The sequence below is a fragment of the Aspergillus luchuensis genome, chromosome 8 (genome assembly GCF_016861625.1).
Source record: "Aspergillus luchuensis IFO 4308 DNA, chromosome 8, nearly complete sequence".
Taxonomy (NCBI): Eukaryota; Fungi; Ascomycota; class Eurotiomycetes; order Eurotiales; family Aspergillaceae; genus Aspergillus; species Aspergillus luchuensis.
In genome coordinates this window covers 22,873-41,748 of record NC_054856.1, presented here as the reverse complement: position 1 = coordinate 41,748, position 18,876 = coordinate 22,873, and the positions used below count along the sequence as shown (strand labels likewise).

The window sequence follows — 18,876 nt, the reverse complement described above, 5'->3', positions numbered from 1 at the left end:
ACATGCGACGTGATGTCGCACGTCTTCGCCATCTTTCAAGTCCACATCAGAAAGCGTTATGCTGTCGCTTGAATTTTTGTCCACAAAAAAGCTTCGGATTCACAATTTCTGGTACCTGAGAGCGTTGTTGGTTTGACAAGTTCATCCTCAACCCAGTTTAGCTCTACTGCAGTCACATTATGGGGCACAAAATAGCCTGCCGATCGTTCTAACATTGTTTCGCCTACTATCTATTCACTACACTGCTATCATCACCGCATTGCCACCGAATATTCAAATTTATTATTTCGCAGGGAGGAAAATTAGGTCTGGTAGACATTCATATATACCGGCATGTAAGGGTACCATTCCAAGATCCCTATAGGCGACCTTAATGAACAGGATGAATATATGCAGCGGGAAATTTCAATGAAAGATTCACCACTCGACTATACCAACATTTCTGCAGAAACGTTTTGCACACTTGACAAGCTATTTGGCATCGTAATCTGACTCGGGTTGGTCTGGTAAAAAACACATGGAGAAGGAAGATGTGCCATCTGCTGAGGGCGGATGCCTTCACCACCCCGTCCGAGCTCATCATCTAGTGAGCCGAGCAGCGCGACAGTATCAACACGCTGCTTCCGACGTGACAAAGATCGCCCAATAGACCCAAAGGTTCGGAGGCCTCGCCGAGCCACCTCGGGAGGCTTGGCAATCTGGACGCGCGACCGGAAGAAGAGCGGGCCCAAGGTCGGTGCACAGGAAACCATAATGCCGCAGGTGATTTCGGCCATGCACAGTATCGACGCATCCAGTGCGCAATATGTTATGTTGGCCCCGTCGCATGTCTTGGTTTGGATAATCCGTTCAATGTTCACACCAGCCGTTCTATACTTGGCGTTAGGTCAATTCCCATGAGAGTCTGTGTCGAAACGAAAAGCAATGTAGAGGCAAGGTGGACGGATAATGAAAGCCAACAGCAGCAGCAGTACTTACATCAAACCCAGTAGAAAGGCCGTAGTGACACCAATTTTCTTCTCCTTGGGCATGTTCAAGCCCCACACAACCGGCATCGGTAACGAAACGATCAACAGGTCGACCGTGAGATTGAAGCTCCCAGAGGCAAATTCCACCTTGGTTATGTCTCCGCATGTTCTACTGACGGTGATATCCCAGTTGGCATTTATAGGCCGGCAGAGTAGAGCGATCGTCAACACCGATGCGATCCAGTAGAGCGTAACCAGCGCCATTGTTGCGATTGTGCACCGGCGGAACCAGTCGCCACGGAATAGTTCCAGGTACAGACACAGAATGGCCAGACGAAAGGCTGCTACCGCTAGACAGAAGAACCATTGCGATGAAAATAAGACCTTCAAAGAAATCGTCAATTTGTCCATGGGGACGCTGGTGATGTTCCAGCCATATGCTCCCGCCAAAACCCCTAGTCTCTATTAGTCAAGAAATGGCAAGCAACAAGTTTGAGATGATTCCCGAGAATTGACGTACCAACCAGGTCGTCTATCACAAAGCCGGTGAGACCAAACTGCGGAATTGATTTGTTAATATCTCTAAGATATTTTGGTGAGGTAGAAGCGGCAGTCTTGAGGCACCGGGAGGGAGGAGGCAGCATACCAGCGCCAAGGCGGTCAAATAATCATGGTTCTTCCAGCCGGTCTTGCGAACTCGAATTGAAATCACTCGCAGTAGTAAGGCAATCGTACTCAGGGTCCAGAGTATGACGGACGCGACGATTAGTCTCGTACCTTCTCCACGACCAATGGACATTGTGTAAGATAGTACCAGTAGTCAGAACACATATAACGTTTGAACGCGCACAGGAACGCGATATGCAAGAGGAGGGAATAAGTCTTCTTGGGTTCGACATTAAATAACCCTACCCTCGAGCAGTTCACTGGGCCTGCCGCCCTTGAATGAACCCCGCACGCTGGCTTTGTGCATGATGCTAAATAGAGGTGAGACTTCCTATTTGCAGCTGAGCTGCCCCTCAACCGGTCTTAACAGGGATGTCAAGCGTTAGACTTGGTTCTATCACAAGAGCTTTTAGAGAGTACTTGACGAGCCACAGGTGACGGAGAATGCATGATGCCGGCGGATCAACCGAGGCTAATGCAACCAGGGTAAACTAATTGAAGACCGTCAAGCATAGCCTTTAAGACGGGATGGCGATAGGGTATGTTAACTCTTGTAACACAGGCCATGCAACAAAAATTCCTAACTTCGACTTGGACTGTGGTTGAAGCTGCTGAGAATCCCTTGACAATATAAGAATAGTTATCAGTATAGCTGCGGGAGCTGAGGTTCAGCCAATGCGACCTGCAGAGTAACAGCTAGTTGATCCTTCAGCCAACCTTCCTTTTTTACCCAGATACTGCTAGGGCTGCGGGGAGTAAAAAGGAACCCGACACCGCATCACTAGTGTTGCCAGCGCCAGCTGAATCTGCATCACGGGCGGGGTCTGCCCCCCGCACAGCTGGTGCTATTGCGGCAGCGTAGGAATCCTGTATACACATGGCGGTTTCATGGTTTTTCAATGAAAGGTCAGAAAGGTCAAACAGAAACACGGGTGGCTGGAGTACAAGTTTACTGAATTGCGTCCGGTCATGAACATGAGCGGTTAGACAGTTTCCTCTGGCCGTACAATAACGCGAACCATGGAAGCGATGTGGAATATGAGAAGCCAATCCCGCAGCAAAATGGCATGTAGTATAAGCACGATTTTTGATTACGCCGGGCATATTTGTGCGATCAGTTACATTTACTGGGACGGCTGGAAGCGCCCACTGACAAGGTTGTGGATGGGCCCTGCTCAGGTGGCTGGGCTTGGACAACCCCACACTGTCCTGTCGTCCCAGGCGGGCGCCCTTGTAGCTGCTTGCTGAGAAACCCGATCAGGGTTACATTCCTAGATGAACCAAAAATAGAATTGTATGTGATAAAACGTACATTAGTCGTACTGCCAAGGCGAAAAAATGTGTAAGGGCTAGTCCGTAGTTGCTCCTCAGTCACATTTCGCAGGCGTGATTTGTTCGGCCCCGTCAAATTTAGTGCAGGATTCCGCGAGGCTTTTCTTTTTCGCGTCCAAGGTTGCAGGCCTGCATTGCTGCGCGTATATCTAGCAGAGCCAACATACCTACTATATATATTACTAAATCTACTTCACTCCTGCGATTTGATTATGTTCAAATAACTCTCGCAGGACTCAACGCTGGGTCGCCGGTTAGTCTCCAGAAGCACTGCCATCATTCGCAACAAATGCCAGTAAAGAAACAACTCTTGCTGAGCTTATAATGCAGTGGATGTCCCAAATACTTTAACTAATCCAAATGCATATCTTGCTGGGCTGTTGGATGGCCAAATCCCTATTGGTGAAGCGCTTACTGGTGTGGTATCCCACAGTTTGTCTCACGGTAGAATCTGAAAGGCATATTTCATAACGAGCTCGACGACACGATGAAACTATTGGTGAGCGCAGCCATGGCAGCAGTCCCACCTAGCTGGCCTTTACTGAGGTCAGAGGGTAATGGAAGCATCCAGATCTAGGGAAAGCTACAGACCTCAGAGAGCATTGACCGAGGCGAGACATGAAGGCACGATTGAAGGTTAGGAGTGGTTCAATCTGACTGTGAGACATGTCTCCTACTTCTCTTACACTCGCGATTGGAATAGTGAACTCCCTTGAACCTGGTAGGATACCTGAAAGCACAAGTGGGTATAGATAGAGGTACTTTATGTGCTTCATATACCTGCCTACCAGCGCCAAGAGCTCTACGATTGAGGGAAATTGTTGAAGCCACCCCTGAGAATCCTGAACAAGAATCTAGTAAAATGACTGTGTTGATAAACATAATTCCTTTGCGCTAAAACGCTATTGTTGGGATCAACTTGTCCTCCAATCGCAGTGGTATGCCCTGGCGGGTGGACCACGGATGACGGATTTATAGCCAATTACCGCACTACAGATCTCTGGTTCATCATGAAAGTGGGTCTAGTATGACTACCAAGAGTACCATACTATACAGCCCGATGACGGTTTCTCAACCAATGATGGAAGCCAAGAAGCATCAGGCTAACTTTTCTGGATGGCAACGGGAACAGACTCACCAGAACATGTCGGTTGAAGATCTTCGTCAACCTTGAGCAGAGCACTCTGAAAATACATATGGGCCCATTTCGTCTCATTCAACCAGCGACTTCGATCCAAGTCTTGTTATCAGGCTACTCCCTCTTGTTTCCCCAGGTCTATCTTGCAGGCCTCTATTTTGCATCAGCCCGGTCTTTGTATTTACAAAACTGAGAGTGAAACCTGCCTTGATAACAAGATGCATACGTTCAACAGCTGGGATATTCCTGACCTTCACGGCCAGGTCATTATTGTCACTGGAGGCAATGCGGGTCTAGGGTACGAAACCATCCGCCAGCTCGGCAAGAACAACCCAGGTCGCATCTATCTCGCTGCTCGATCTAGAACCAAAGCCGAACAAGCAATGACCCAGCTTAATCAAGAAAATCCAGGACACACCGAGTCACGATTCCTCCAATTGGATCTGGCTTCGTTTGAGAGCGTCAAAGAAGCTGCCGCAGACTTCCTTCGTCAAGAGACGCGCCTTGATATCCTCATAAACAACGCTGGTATAATGATGACTCCAGAAGATGTCACCACGGACGGATACGAACACCAATTCGGCACAAATGTGCTGGGTCCTGCCTTGTTCACCCAACTTCTGCTGCCCACTTTGCGCAAGACAGCAGAGGTCAACAGCCAAACTCACATGGTTATGCTCTCCTCGGCTGCACAGGCCATGGCGCCCAGTGATGTGTACAACTTCGATGAGCTTCGTACGAACGCTGCCAACCGCCGCACTACTCAGCGCTACACCATGTCCAAGCTCGCCAATCTCCATTATGCTAGAGCGTTGGCTGAGAGGGAAACAAAGGTGAAGATTATCTCGGTTCATCGCGGGATGGTGGCAACTAATCTCCATCATTCGTCCACTGGCATCTTCCCTAAACCGTTCCTCCACGCTGCGGTTCACTTTGCTGCAACACCGGTAGAAAAAGGGGCGCTCTCTCAAGTCTTTGCGGCCGTCAGCCCAGAAGCAAAGCACGGGCAGTACTACGGCCCTATAGGCAAGACCGAAAATGGATCCAAATTGAGCCGCGACCATTATCTCCAGGAGCGATTGTTCAGGTGGATTCAGGCCGAGCTTTCAACTCGTGTGGGAACAACGATGTGACGGCTGGCTACATACATCATGTCACATCAAGTTATTTTAATCCTAGGAAAGCAAATATGAACTAGAATTCTAATCAATGGTTAATACACATTTGACAAAGACGAAAATGAAACACCACTACGTACAACGCTAGTAGATTGTGGTGAGTTCTAAAATGTGGGTGAAGGTGTGTCGTTTCGTGCAATATGTACTATGAATGTCCCTTTGCCCTCTGCCAAGCATGTAGAATTTGATTGGTTGGTTGGCGCACCCCTCGCTCAATGACCAAACGCTATTCGCAGGGCTGACGGCGAAGGTAGCAACATCCTTACTTTTAGGGACTGTGACTTTCCGAAATTAAGTTTAGTGACATCCAGGGTTACGGTGATAAATACGGGTATGCCGTTCACAATAAAAGATGATTTGCCCCTTTCTCAAAATCCTTCTTGTAAATTCAAATCAGCTGTGAGTGGCTGAAACCCCGTCATCCGGCTGGTTTCCATAAGGGGATTATTGGCACATCTCTCCTCGCCCCGAAGTTTTTGTTGCCCTGCGATAGTTTCCGCCACGCAGCATTAGTTCAATTGATGCCATAAATGACCTTGTATAGAATTCCTTTTTATCGTTACCGCGACAAATGTTGGCTAGAAGCTACGTGGCAGTCATAACCAAACCAACGACATGGACCAGGTAGCACGTGAAAACTGGCCGGGGACGGAGAAACACTTAAAGTCTGCATTCTACAAGACCCCACGAGATGGTGGCATGATCTTCCTGAGATCGTACATAGTAAACTGGGCGAAACTGAGCCGAGCTTCCGAACCCTTCAACAAGCACCTACGTAGGAAATCCACGTTTATTGGGCAACAAAACGTCATCGACTAGCATTTTCCGAGTGTACTGAAGATAGGTGGTTTGGTAAGGAGTAACTGGAGCTTATGGACAAACTAGTAAGATGGTTCAAATAATTGTATTAAACTGGTAAGCAACTAGAAAGTATATAATTATATAGAGTTAGGATTATGATACAGATAGAGTACCTCTCCAGAAATAAAAAAGATACTCCTGCTGCTAGGGCCAGAGTAAAATAAGACTAAAGCCCTACTAACCTTCTTAACATCATCCATAAAAATCTATTCCTAATATCTACTAGGAATCTGCTATAATACTAACACTCAAATCTCTAATAAAATACATATTATAGCAAGCATATACAAAGCAGTAAGATAAATCACAAGAAATCACAAAGAACAATAGTAAAAAATAATAATATTATTATAATTATCTAATCTATTCTTCCAGAATACTTCTTTACTCTGTCTATTTTTAATTTATATAATAATAATAGCAACAATTATATATAGCAGAAACCTAGAAAATAATAAAAAAAATAATATAAATATATAGTTACTATAAGAATATATTAAGATTCACTATTAATATCTCTGTTAATATTATTATCTTTATCAGAATAAATATATCTAGAAATTTTATTAATATACTGCTAAGAGGATTCTGCCTGTACTTAATTAGAGAGAGAAAGTCTTATTATAGTTAATTATTTACAGTAAAAATCAGCTTATAAAATAATAACAGTAAATCTTTCTTAGAATTCTGTAGTAGGAACTAAATTATTATCTATAAATTATTTAATTAATATATTAATAATCTTATACTAAGCCAGCAAGTTATATCTTAATTTATTTTAGAAAACTTATGATATAGCTATATATTTAATAAATCTTTTATATAAAATCTCTATATTATTAAAATCTTTATTAATAATATACCTACTATCTGGAATATATATTTTATTTTTTATAATCTTAATAAGACACCCCCATAAACTTTTAAAATTTAATTAAATATAAATAAGATTATTTAAGACTCAGATTTTCTTTATAATAAAAAACTTAAATTTTTTCTGTTAATTATAAAATAGTTTAATAAAAATCTTAGCACATTATTATAATTTAATATTATATATAATATAAATATCTAAAAACTTATAAGTAAGTTATTTATTCTTATAGTCTGAGTTATAATTATTCTTTATAATCTCTGGAGATAGTAATAGATTATTATTTTTATTTTTAATAAATAAAATATAATAAAAATCCGCATGAATCTTGTCCTGCCTAGTAAAGTAATTATGAAAAATTTCTAAATAACTAGCTTATATAATATTAGTATTATTAATTAATTATTATTTTATAAATTAATAAATATAGTACAGTTAATATTAATATTTTTCTTTTATAAAAATAGCAGCTAATCTTCCAGAACAAGTTATTTACTTTCTCTATTACTATTAAATAAGAGATTTAAATCTTTAAGCAGTTTTTCTTTTAAAAATCTCTTAATAATAGATTTCTTAATTATAGGGGTTACACAATCATTACTAGTTAAGTTAATATAAATAGAAGATATATATTATAGAATATCTATAAAATTATTCTTATTATTAGTCTATTCTACTTTAATTTTATACTTAAAATCAGAATCAGACTTTATTTTAATTACTAGTTCTATTACAGAAACTTTAGTCTTTTCTTTATTATAGTTATTCTTGCTAGGTGAATTACTTCATTTAAATAATTTAAATAACTTTAAATATTTCTTTAAACTACCAGCCATGATCTATATCTGTAAAAACATTTAATTTAATATAGTAATTATAGTAGAACAGAAAAAGAATCAAAAGAGTAATAGAAAAAAAAAGTAATAAATAGAAGAAGAAATAAAATAAATAATAAAATAAGATAATAAGATAAGGAAGTGGATCTTCAGGATTTTCTTATAAAATAAATAAAGATAGTATTACAAGTAAAATAAACTAATTAATAAAATAAGATAAATAATAAATAAGGCCGCGGGCTCTGGAAATACAGTATACTATATTAATAATATTATTTCTATTACTCTCAGTTCGGCCTTCCGGCTGATTCACTTTTCTTTAGAAAAATAAAAAAAATAATAAATAATAAACCAGAATTTGATGTAGCTGCGCTTCCTAACCCCCTGGTAGTAGATAATCTTGAGAAAAGAAAGATTATACTCAGTAATAAAAAAAAAGTAGAGAAGAAAAATAAAGAAAAGAAAGAAAAAAAAGATTTAAATAATCTATAAAGAATTAAAAAAATATTATAATATATATTATTTTCTAGTCTTACTCTTTTATTACTTATATTAATAAATATTAAGATTAGTCTTCTGATATTATACTTTTTTAATTATATATCTTATCTCAAGTTCTTGCTTCTCTATTTAAATATAGAATTTCTTAACTATATTAATATAGTATTTTTTAATAAATATACCAGAGATTAGGTTCTTTAACTCCACTGAGTAATCTTATTAATAAATCTTACTTATTTTATATAATCTTGATTATTTTATTTTAAATTTCTTATTTTTATTTTTATTAATTATATACTTTCTTAATAGGACCAGGTTATCTATACTAATTAATAGTATATATTTATTTATTATTATACTGGTTTTATCATTATAAATAATAGTAATTTATTTTTATAACTCTTCCAAAGCTATAACACGGGCTGTAATATCTATTAATAAATCTATTATTAATAATATTATAAAAACTTCTACCAGAAGCTGATTATATAATATTAATTTTTTTAATTAAAATTTATATTCCAGTAGTACCTCAGCTGGAATAAACCTATGTAATTAAATTAATTAAATATTAATAATTCTTATAGCTTAAGAAATAAATTTATTTTATTAAAATATTTAATCTGGATTTTAAATAACTATTATATAAATAATCTAAAATAATAATTTTATAGTTCTTTCTACTAATCTAATATATTATAATACTGTTACTAGCACAATAAAATATTTAATTTTCTTAATTTTAATAACTCCGCTGAATTCTTGTCCAGTAAAATAGTTATTATTATTTATATAAAATATTAATAATAATCTAAATAAGCTTACAATCTTTTTGAAAAATTATAAAAAAATTAAGATTATTACAGTCTTTACAGCTTCTATTATTATATATTAACTAAAATAATCTATATTAATTAAAATATATTATTAGTTTATACTCTGAGCTAAGAGAATGATTAATCTAATATAATCTATAATATATATTTATATTAGTTCCAGTACTGTAACTAGTTATCAAGAAGCTTTAACTAATTTTAAACCTATTAATTAGTATTTAAAATATAAATTATAATATTATTAGATACTTTAAAATTATTTTAACTAATAAAATTAACTAATATATCTGTCTAGAGTAATATAAGCAGTAAAATAATTATAATAATTATAAATCTTCTATAATATCTATAAAATATTTACTAGTAAGATATACTTTACTTATAAACTATTATATTTTTAATAAGCTAGTCAGATATAATTCTTATTAAATAATTATAATAATTTAAATCTCTTTACTTTATCAGTCAGTAACTTATTTTAGTCAGTTATAGTAAATAATTTTATAATAATATATTTATATTAATCAGATCTTAATTATTTTTATACTAGATTTTTAACCTGTAGCAGAGTAGTTACTATATTAAGTCTGGTTTAGAATACTTCTATTAATTCTATTAACTCTATTTTTAATATTAGTAGTATAAATCTATTATTTTCTGGCCATGGTGGTGGCTGCTACTAATATAATAATCTTAAAAAATTATTAGCTACTTATATTAGTTTTTCAGGTATATATATTATATTTAAATTATATTCTTAAAAGCAGTACTGCTATCTGCAGATCCTGTTTAAAATATTATTAAATTTTTCTAATACTGATTTTAAAATAATATAATTAGTATATAATATTATTAAATAAATTAATTCTTTAACAAGCTAATAGATTTTTTTTAAATATTAAAATACTGCTAATACTTTTTCTTATAATATAATAATAAGTCTTTAGATCCGCCAGTATGAATAATAAAAATATTATTATTTATTTTTTTATTAAAGTCTTCTGATAAGATTTTATATTTATAAGTATACTAATTATTTAGAACAAGACTTCTTCTATTTCTATATTAAAGATATCTATAATTAAATAATATTATTTTATAAAATTACCTTCTACTAGTCTAATATATATAATCCAGTATTTTATCTGTTAAAAAGCTTTTTTTTATTATAGATTTTATATATAATCTGTTTTTTTTGGCTTGTTCCTTATTCTTATATTAAATAATAATCTTTATTACTTTAATCAGATCTGCCCGGCCTGGTATATAAATTTATAAAAAAAAATATATATAAAGAAATTATAATAACTGCTCTTTATCTGTAGAGATTAACTAGTTTTTTATAATTATAATTTTATTTATTAAAAATCTTAGATTTTTTTTAGTCTATTAATAATCCAGAATATTAATTAATAAAATAAAAAATTATATCTTTTTTAGATTTAATATCAACTTCATCCATACTAATTGAGGAAAGTAGTAAAAGTATAAGAAAATTATAAGATTTTTAATTATATTAGCTTCTTTTTAATTATTATTTATAAAATAATCAAACTCTACTGTAATCTTAGTTAACTTATATAATTCTAACTTTTCTACTAATTCAGGATATTCTATAGCCATATCTTTAAAATAGCTATAAATATCTAATATATTAGTAAATTCTTAATTTATTTTTAAATAATAATACTGTCCAAGGATAATACTGAATAAGATTTTATATATATTATTTTTATATTATAATACTGTTTAATATTTATTTACTACATTAATCTTAAAAAATACTTATAGTTTTAGATCTGCTATCTTATTTAAAATAAATTTTATTTATTATATTAGATAATTTATCTTTACTGTATATTTGTTAAGCCAGATAAATTAATAAATTATATATAAATTTTATCTATTCAATTTCAATAGAAACTTTATCTTTAAGAATTATGGGAAAAAAGACTTCTGTATTACTTTTATAATCTTTATATTTAATAAATATTTATATTATTATTATATCTTTCTAGATAAGTACAGTATAAGTTTAAATATTCTTAATACTACTTCTGGAATTAATAGAATAAACCCTAATAAATCTATAACTGGCATCTTAATAATATTATTAATAAAAATATCTCTCTAAATATATAATATTAATATAATCATGGGGTATAGTTCAGATAATATTATATTTTTTAAGAAATAATTATTAACTATTGTTTATTTCTCTGTTACTATAAAATTAATAAACAGCTTCTTTTTAAATAATAATAATCTTCTTTTAGTTAAAAAACTAAGCTAATCTCTTACTTTAATCTTAATAATTAATAAAATATTATAATATAATATCTTATCTTCCAGATTATTATCTTTGTCTTATAATATCAGATCTTTATAAAATAAGATTAGTTTAATAATTTAACAACCTTTTCTGTCTTTAAATTATTAATAATAAAAATATTTTCTTATATAATCTTACCCATAGTTTCTGTAAGGAGTTTAATTATTTTTTTAGAATTTATATCTGAGAATTATATATTATTATTACTAGTAATTATATATTATTCTATCTCTATATTCTTGATATTTAATATATACTTAGTCTCTACCTGCTCATATATAATTACTTTTATAAAATAAATTCTAGATATTTTTATTTATTACTTTTTATTATTATATATAATATATATATTCTTCTTATAGTTACTAATTAGCTTTATAAAATATATCTAATATTTTTCCAGTAGAATAATAAATCCTGGAGCTCTATTTATAATAAATACTTTAATTACTTAGATTATACCTGTGACTATAATTATTAATTATACTAGTACTTTAAATTTAATAATATTTCTGGAGGTAACTTCAGCTGTAATATAGATAAGAATAATATAGATTTTTATTTTTTTAATTATATATTTAAAAATCAGGTTATAACCAGACCCGCAGTTAATTAAGGCTAGTTTTATTTCAGTAATCTGTATATGATTATTTATACTTATTATTTAAATAAATATTATTATATAAAATAAGGCAGCTGTTGCAGAGTTAGCTGATCAGAAATAATTATTATATATTTCCTTTTTTTTTAAGCAGCAGTATTATTACTCTTAATTTTTTTATTAAAACTTTCTGTGTCTGCGTCAGTATCTGATTTTATAAAAATAATTATTTAATATATTATTAACTTATTAATTTTCTAATATTTTACTGATTAAGTTGCCTGACCGTGACCTGCCTGATTATATTAATTAATTTTTTTAATTATAAATAATTTCTTTAGCTTTAGTTTTATTAACTTAATTATTTCAGTTCTTATTATTAGATAAATATTAAATAATTAGGTAAGGGTCATCTTTATTATTATTTTATTAAATATTTTCTTAAAATTAAATTTTTTATTTTTTATAATTTAAATTTAATATTTACTGCCACTAGCCACGTGCTCAGTAATTAATTAATTAATTAATTATATTTATAATACTGTAGAATTATCAGCTGTTCTAATAATTATTTTACTAGTTATTTTTACTGTTATTATTTCTTATCTTGTCTTGATTACTAGGATTTTTTTTTATTTTATAATAAATTAAATTTAGATATAGCTTGGGCTAGTTATTATCAGAAATTACTTTTTAATATTTTTATTATTTTTTATTCTTTTAATTCTTATAATATATATCTGAATTAACTAGTTTTAAGCACTATGATCCCTGTCTATAAGTAATAATATTATAATATAATTAATAATCAAGATTATATTAATAAATATTTTTAATAATTATCTTATTAAATAGTCTTTTTCTATATTTATTATTAACTTTTTTACTAATAAGGCCCCGCTCACAGCTAATAATAATTAAATAATAAATAATAAAAAAAAGAGCTTAGATCTCTTTACTATTCTTAATTATATTTATAAATTAATTTTAGTAATTATTATAGTAGCAGGGACAGAGACAGTTTATTAAATTTATAATTATAATAAAAATTCCTGTATTTTAAATTTAATATTTATATATATACAGACAGTAGTCCTAATTCATTTTTATTTTATAAAAGAAAGTAATTTATTATAATAATTAATAATAATATAGCCCTGCTCTCTACAATAATAATAAATTCTTTCTATTTAAAATTTCAGTCAGAAAGAAAACTGGAAAAACTATTATTCTTAATTCTAGCTTTAAAACTGACTTGATAAGATTTAACTTAATTATATTAATTATTACTAGATTTATTAATTATCTAATATATTTAATTCTAAAATTTATTAAATAATAATATTAAGAGTATTTACAAAATAATTATTATTAATATAATTTATTTCTTTATCTTCCTTACTTGCCTTTCCGGTGAGTTCTTAAGTAAGTTAAATAATTTTTATTAAGATAGAATATTCTCTGGCTATATCTTATTTATTAAAATAATATATAATTAGAGTATCCTGAACAGACTTCTTCTATAATTTCTTTATAAATCTTCTAGTTAATATTCTTTTCTATTTATCTTTTTCTAGAAGGAGATAGCTGAGCTCTATTATCTTATTTATATAGATTTTAAATATTTAGAATTCTTATTCTAGTAATAATAATTACTATAAAATAAGATTTATTCTATCTTTCTTCTTCTATTTGGGGTATTATTTAATTAATTTTAATAATTATTATTTCTAGTTATCCTGAATATCCTCGTCCAGTAAGTTTATATATTAATAAATATTATTTTATAGACTTATTATTATAATTATAATAATAATTTATTTTTTTTTCTTCCTGAGACCTGCCGCGGTCTATATAAAGTTATATTAATAAAAATAAAGTTTAATATTCTTCCTGGCCTTTCCGGAGAAGGTTAATTACTGTATTAATATTATAATAATAGCTAATAATAATTTTAATAAATTATTTTTTTAAGCTATATCACGCATATAGTTTCTGGCTGTAGTCTTAATAATTATAATATAATATTTATATAATAGCAGTTCAATAGTTAAATTAAGATTATTAGAATTAGGAATTACAGTTCTTTGTAATATATATTTAAATATATTAAAAATTAAATTAATATAAAAGAACTTTTTATATTCTGTTAGCTTCTCTGTTAATAATATAGAGAGAGGATTATAAATTAAATAAAAGATAAATAATAGATTTTCTTATATAAACTTACTCAGGTTTATTTATAAGAATCTACTTTTTTAGATTTTTCTATTATTTTTTAAGGCTAGTACTGTCAAGCCCATCCTTGGGACTTGTTCTTATAATATCTGGACTCTAGTCTGATTACCAGATAAAGATAAGCAGTTTAGTAAGGAGTAACTAGAGTTTATGGATAAACTAGTGAGATAGTTTAAATAATTATATTAAATTAGTAAGCAACTAGAAAGCATGTAGTTATATAGAGTTAGGATTGCAATGCAGGTGAGATGTCTCTCCGGAGGTAAGAAAGACACTCCTGCCGCCAGGGCCAGAGCAAAGTAGGGCTGAAGCCCCACCAACCTCCTCAACAGTACTCGGCGGGACGGCAAGATCTATTCGAAATGACCACTATAGCCCTCTTGCGGGGTCCAGCAGACAAACACGAGAATGGGTTTTGGAAACTTGTGTGAATATTATAAAGGGGATAATACACCATGCCTTATGCATCGGCCAAGAAGAAGGCTTTTTATGCGCTCATATACGCGCGGGTTCGGGATATTTTCATCAAATAGTAGATCTTGGGCTACGCTGTTCAGGCACAGGACTGTAAATAATCTGGATGTGAGGCCCCATACTATACTCTTGTATGTCTATACAGACAGTGGCCCACTTCTGCTTCATAGATTGCCTTGTCGGCACTCCCCAGGGTAAACTCACTGTCCATACTTTATATATTTTTTCAGCCCGAAAGCTGCTCCTCACTCTAAGGGCCATTGATGAAAAACAGAGTTGCTATATAACTTGGCTAGCCATCAACCATGTGTTCATACGACAATTTATTTTGTTAAAGAGTATCTTATCGCCATTCTGAATCTCCCTTTCCTTCCTCCACTAAATAGTGGCTGAAAGATTGGCTTTTTCCCAATACGTACATCGAAGTGGGGCAGACCAAACGCGGGGTAAGAATGGTACCGGGTAACGAACGGGTATTTAACGGACGGAAGGCCCTCGAGACGAAAGCCACTCCCTCAACTCCAAAAGTGCTACTCCATAGTGGAAGAATGCATCCCCCATGAATGTTGGTGGCGACTCATCATCGCAACGCTCAACGACGAGGGGCAGCGCCACGGGGAAGTCGCGTCGACGCATCAGACCCTCACGCTCACGTGGATTGAGAACAAAGACAGGATGGTAGGTGGATCCTCTCTTGCTTGGTTAACTGCTCTGCTATCTTCACAATGGCACCTAAGCGAACATCAAGCTCGCTTACACACCAGACAGCCTTACCTGCAGAGAGAGACGCGTCAAGTGCGATGACGGTAAGCCGACCTGCTTGCGATGCTCCAAGTCTGCTCGCATCTGCCGGTATGCCTCGGACGCGACACAGCACTCTGATCAGAGACATGCAGCTACAGCTGCAGCTCCCCCCGCGGCCGACCGGGAGCCCACCAGGGCGCATTTGAGTCCCAAAGGAACGGGTCGCCAGGAGATCCGTGCTGAGGACAACAGGGCAAGCAATCCATATGCTGTCGAGAAGAACTCGCCGAGGCCCCAAGAACATCACTCGAATGTTGCGGCAGCATTGACGTCTCATCCGACCGCCCCGGCCATCCCTGAGGCCGCTGTACCACTGCATCCAGACGGCTCAATCGAGTCGCCGCACTTCGACCCCTTGCATGAACACAATGAGCAAAGATTGCCTAGCCTTGACCCTGCGTTCCCAACGTCTCCAGTTTCGCTAAGTCAAATCTCCCTGCTGAATATCTCCCCCCTCGAGTGGTACGACTTGCTAGCGCGGGATGCCATCAATCACATCCAACGATTGAATGATACGTCAAGCGGCGACCCCAGATGGCGATTTCCTGAGATTGCACTCTCTCGTAGGCAGTCACCCGCCCTTGAACATCCCGGGGCTCGACTTCAGCAAAAGGCGAGGTACAATGAGCAGCAAGGACACGCTCTGACCCATGGAGACGGTCACACTGGATCACCCTTACCAGATTATCAGCAGTTATCCCAGCCGTGGAACACCACAAGTAGGCTAGAACTATCGCCAACCGACCTCACCTTCTTTCAGTACTATATCGAGGTGGTTGGGCCCATTCTAGACTTGTTTGATCCCGCTCACCATTTCAGTAATGTTGTGCCCCATCTGGCATTACGAAACACGGGGCTCTTGAAGTCTATCCTTGCAGTGGGCGCCAAGCACATGTCTCTGTGTCTTCAGCATAGAGGGGATGGAGATGCGGCAGATGGCCATGTAGCAGGTACCCCAGCTTCATTGCCCGGAACCGTTCTGTCGACCGAATCAGACTCTGCTCCAACCCACATGGCGACCCAGTACTACTACGAAACCCTTCACTATCTCTCACAAACACTACTGTATCCATCTTATGCCGACTCCCACGAGATCTTGGCGACAGCCACCATGATTAGCACATATGAAATGTTTGATGCGGACAGCGCTGCGAACAGCAGTGTCTGGGAGCAGCATCTGCGCGGCTCCTTCTGGATCCAGCGGTCTCAGGATAATGATGGCGAGTCGGCCGATGGTCTGCGACAGGCCGTATGGTGGGCCTGGTTGCGACAAGACATCTGGGCAGCCTTTCAGGCGGGCCGGCCCACCATCACCTTCTGGCGTGCACGCAAACCTCTCGAGGAACTCAGCTCGGACGAGCTAGCTACACGAATTGTCTACCTTTGCGGGAAGTGTGTGAAATATGCCGCTTCGGCTGCAATCCCGCCACACCAGGATCCGAGAGAACGAATTGAGCAGGGTGACCGACTCCTGAGTGCGCTCGACGAGTGGCATCATATCCTGCCCGCATCGTACCAGCCCGTGGCAGTTGCCGGGGGTGGTGGTTCAAGCGTTGTTTTCCCTCCGATATGGATCCATCCGCGAAATCATGCAGGTGCCATGCAAATGTATCATTTCGCCAAGGCGACAGTCCTGCTGAACCAGCCCACACTGGGCGGACTTAATGCCTACCTGCTTCGTGATAAGCAGCTGACGGAAAGCGTCAAAATGGTTTGTGGGATTGCCAATTCGTGCCAGGAGCATGACTGCGCAATGGCATTCATCAATGTACAGGCGTTATTTGGAGGTAAGTCACACTCAGCCTGTTTTGATCCAAGACTAACATCATACAAGTTGGCCAGTTTGTTCGGTCGCCCGAGATGCGAGAGGAGCTGCTACGCATTTTGGACAACATGTTACGGATAAGTAAGTTTCCCGCCAAAGGTCTTGTTGCGCGACTGCAGAGGGTGTGGCAGGAGTGATGCCCGACCAGGGATAGAAGATGTTTGTATATAAAATGATGTATTACACAAAGCCCATACCCGCACATGTATCTTATGTGAGATATTCAATGACTACCATATATTTCTTGGTTATTTCAATCATAATATTCCAAGGTACAACGATCGCACAATGCATAAAGTATGTTTTTGAGATTACCTCTATGAGTCTAATTTCTACCACGCCCCCACAATGCCCGCCACGGGAATATCAATGCCCGTCGTATATGACGCACTGTCAGAAAGCAAATATACATAAGCTCCGCCCAGCTCCTTGGGATCCGCCAACCTGGGCATACCGCCATAATACTGCATCTTGAGTTCCCAGTCAGGGGCTTGATCCACAAAGTAAGTCATGGCCGTCTTGATGAACCCTGGCGATACAGAGTTGACGCGAATCCCATGCTTGGCCCATTCCATTGCCAGTGTGTGTGTCATGTTCCGCACGGCACCCTTGGTGGCTCCATAGGGAGCGGAAGGAGCTGCACGGTTGGGGCGATAGGAAGTCATCGAAGCCGTGAAGACAATAGACCCCTTTATTCCGAGGTCGATGAAACGACGAGCGACAGTAGTAGCGCAGAAGTAAGCGCCGAACACGTTCAAATTGAACAATTGATCGATCTGGGCGCGATTGAAGTCGAAAGCAGGCTGGTGCTTCGTCATGCCGGCATTGGCAATAAAGCCGTGGATCGCACCCCGTGCGGCGATGACAGCGTCGATGGCAGTGTTGACGCTCTCTTCGGATGTCACATCACAGTGGACGTAGTGAAGTCGCTTGGGATGAGCTTTTTGAAGGGCAGCGAATTCCTCGCCGGGGTCGAAGATGTCTAAGCTATAGATAGCCTCTGCGTCGTTGGCGAGACACACTTGTGCGAGAGCCAGCCCAATACCCCTGTTGCCTCCGGTGATGCCAATCACTTTGCCCTTTAAGGACACTTTCCAGTCATGGTCTGGGCCTGGGGTGGTGTCGCGGAAGGCTGGTGACGTTTTGGATGCGGTCGCGTTGCCGTTGCCGCTGGTCGCTGGGGTGTCAAGCATACTTGGAGGCATGGTGGAAGATGTGTTTAGGTGATGTTAAGATTATTGGAAAGTTGGCTGACTGTTGCAGGGGGCGACTTGCGTATTTTAAGTCTCTCCAACTTTGCTTTGTGGGCCATGAGATAGTAGTGCTCGTTAGACAGGCGTCGCATGGTTCTCTGGGGACATGCTCGTGCTGCCACGGGTTGGCCAATGCCTCAGTTCTCCGGGGAAGGATGT

General features: G+C 35.9%; 4 protein-coding genes across 4 annotated transcripts; 2 read left to right on the top strand and 2 right to left on the bottom strand.

Annotated features, from left to right (window-relative positions):
• Positions 1–428: 428 nt before the first annotated feature.
• AKAW2_80008S (uncharacterized protein) lies at positions 429–1,767 on the bottom strand (the record flags this gene model as incomplete). Its single annotated transcript, XM_041680981.1, has 4 exons — positions 429–870; positions 979–1,423; positions 1,489–1,525; positions 1,615–1,767. 4 exons carry the CDS (start codon positions 1,765–1,767, stop codon positions 429–431), a joined length of 1,077 nt encoding a protein of 358 aa, XP_041547969.1.
• A 2,555-nt stretch (positions 1,768–4,322) lies between these two features.
• On the top strand, positions 4,323–5,237 carry AKAW2_80007A (putative secondary metabolism biosynthetic enzyme; the record flags this gene model as incomplete). The annotated part of the gene is made up of 1 exon (XM_041680980.1): positions 4,323–5,237. One exon carries the CDS (start codon positions 4,323–4,325, stop codon positions 5,235–5,237), a length of 915 nt encoding a protein of 304 aa, XP_041547968.1.
• Positions 5,238–15,394: 10,157 nt separating this feature from the next.
• Positions 15,395–17,601, top strand: AKAW2_80006A (Zn(II)2Cys6 transcription factor; the record flags this gene model as incomplete). Its single annotated transcript, XM_041680979.1, has 3 exons — positions 15,395–15,513; positions 15,604–17,426; positions 17,474–17,601. The coding sequence occupies 3 exons, from the start codon at positions 15,395–15,397 to the stop codon at positions 17,599–17,601; spliced, it is 2,070 nt and encodes a 689-aa protein (XP_041547967.1).
• A 195-nt stretch (positions 17,602–17,796) lies between these two features.
• On the bottom strand, positions 17,797–18,669 carry AKAW2_80005S (uncharacterized protein; the record flags this gene model as incomplete). The annotated part of the gene is made up of 1 exon (XM_041680977.1): positions 17,797–18,669. One exon carries the CDS (start codon positions 18,667–18,669, stop codon positions 17,797–17,799), a length of 873 nt encoding a protein of 290 aa, XP_041547966.1.
• Between the last annotated feature and the right edge of the window lie 207 nt (positions 18,670–18,876).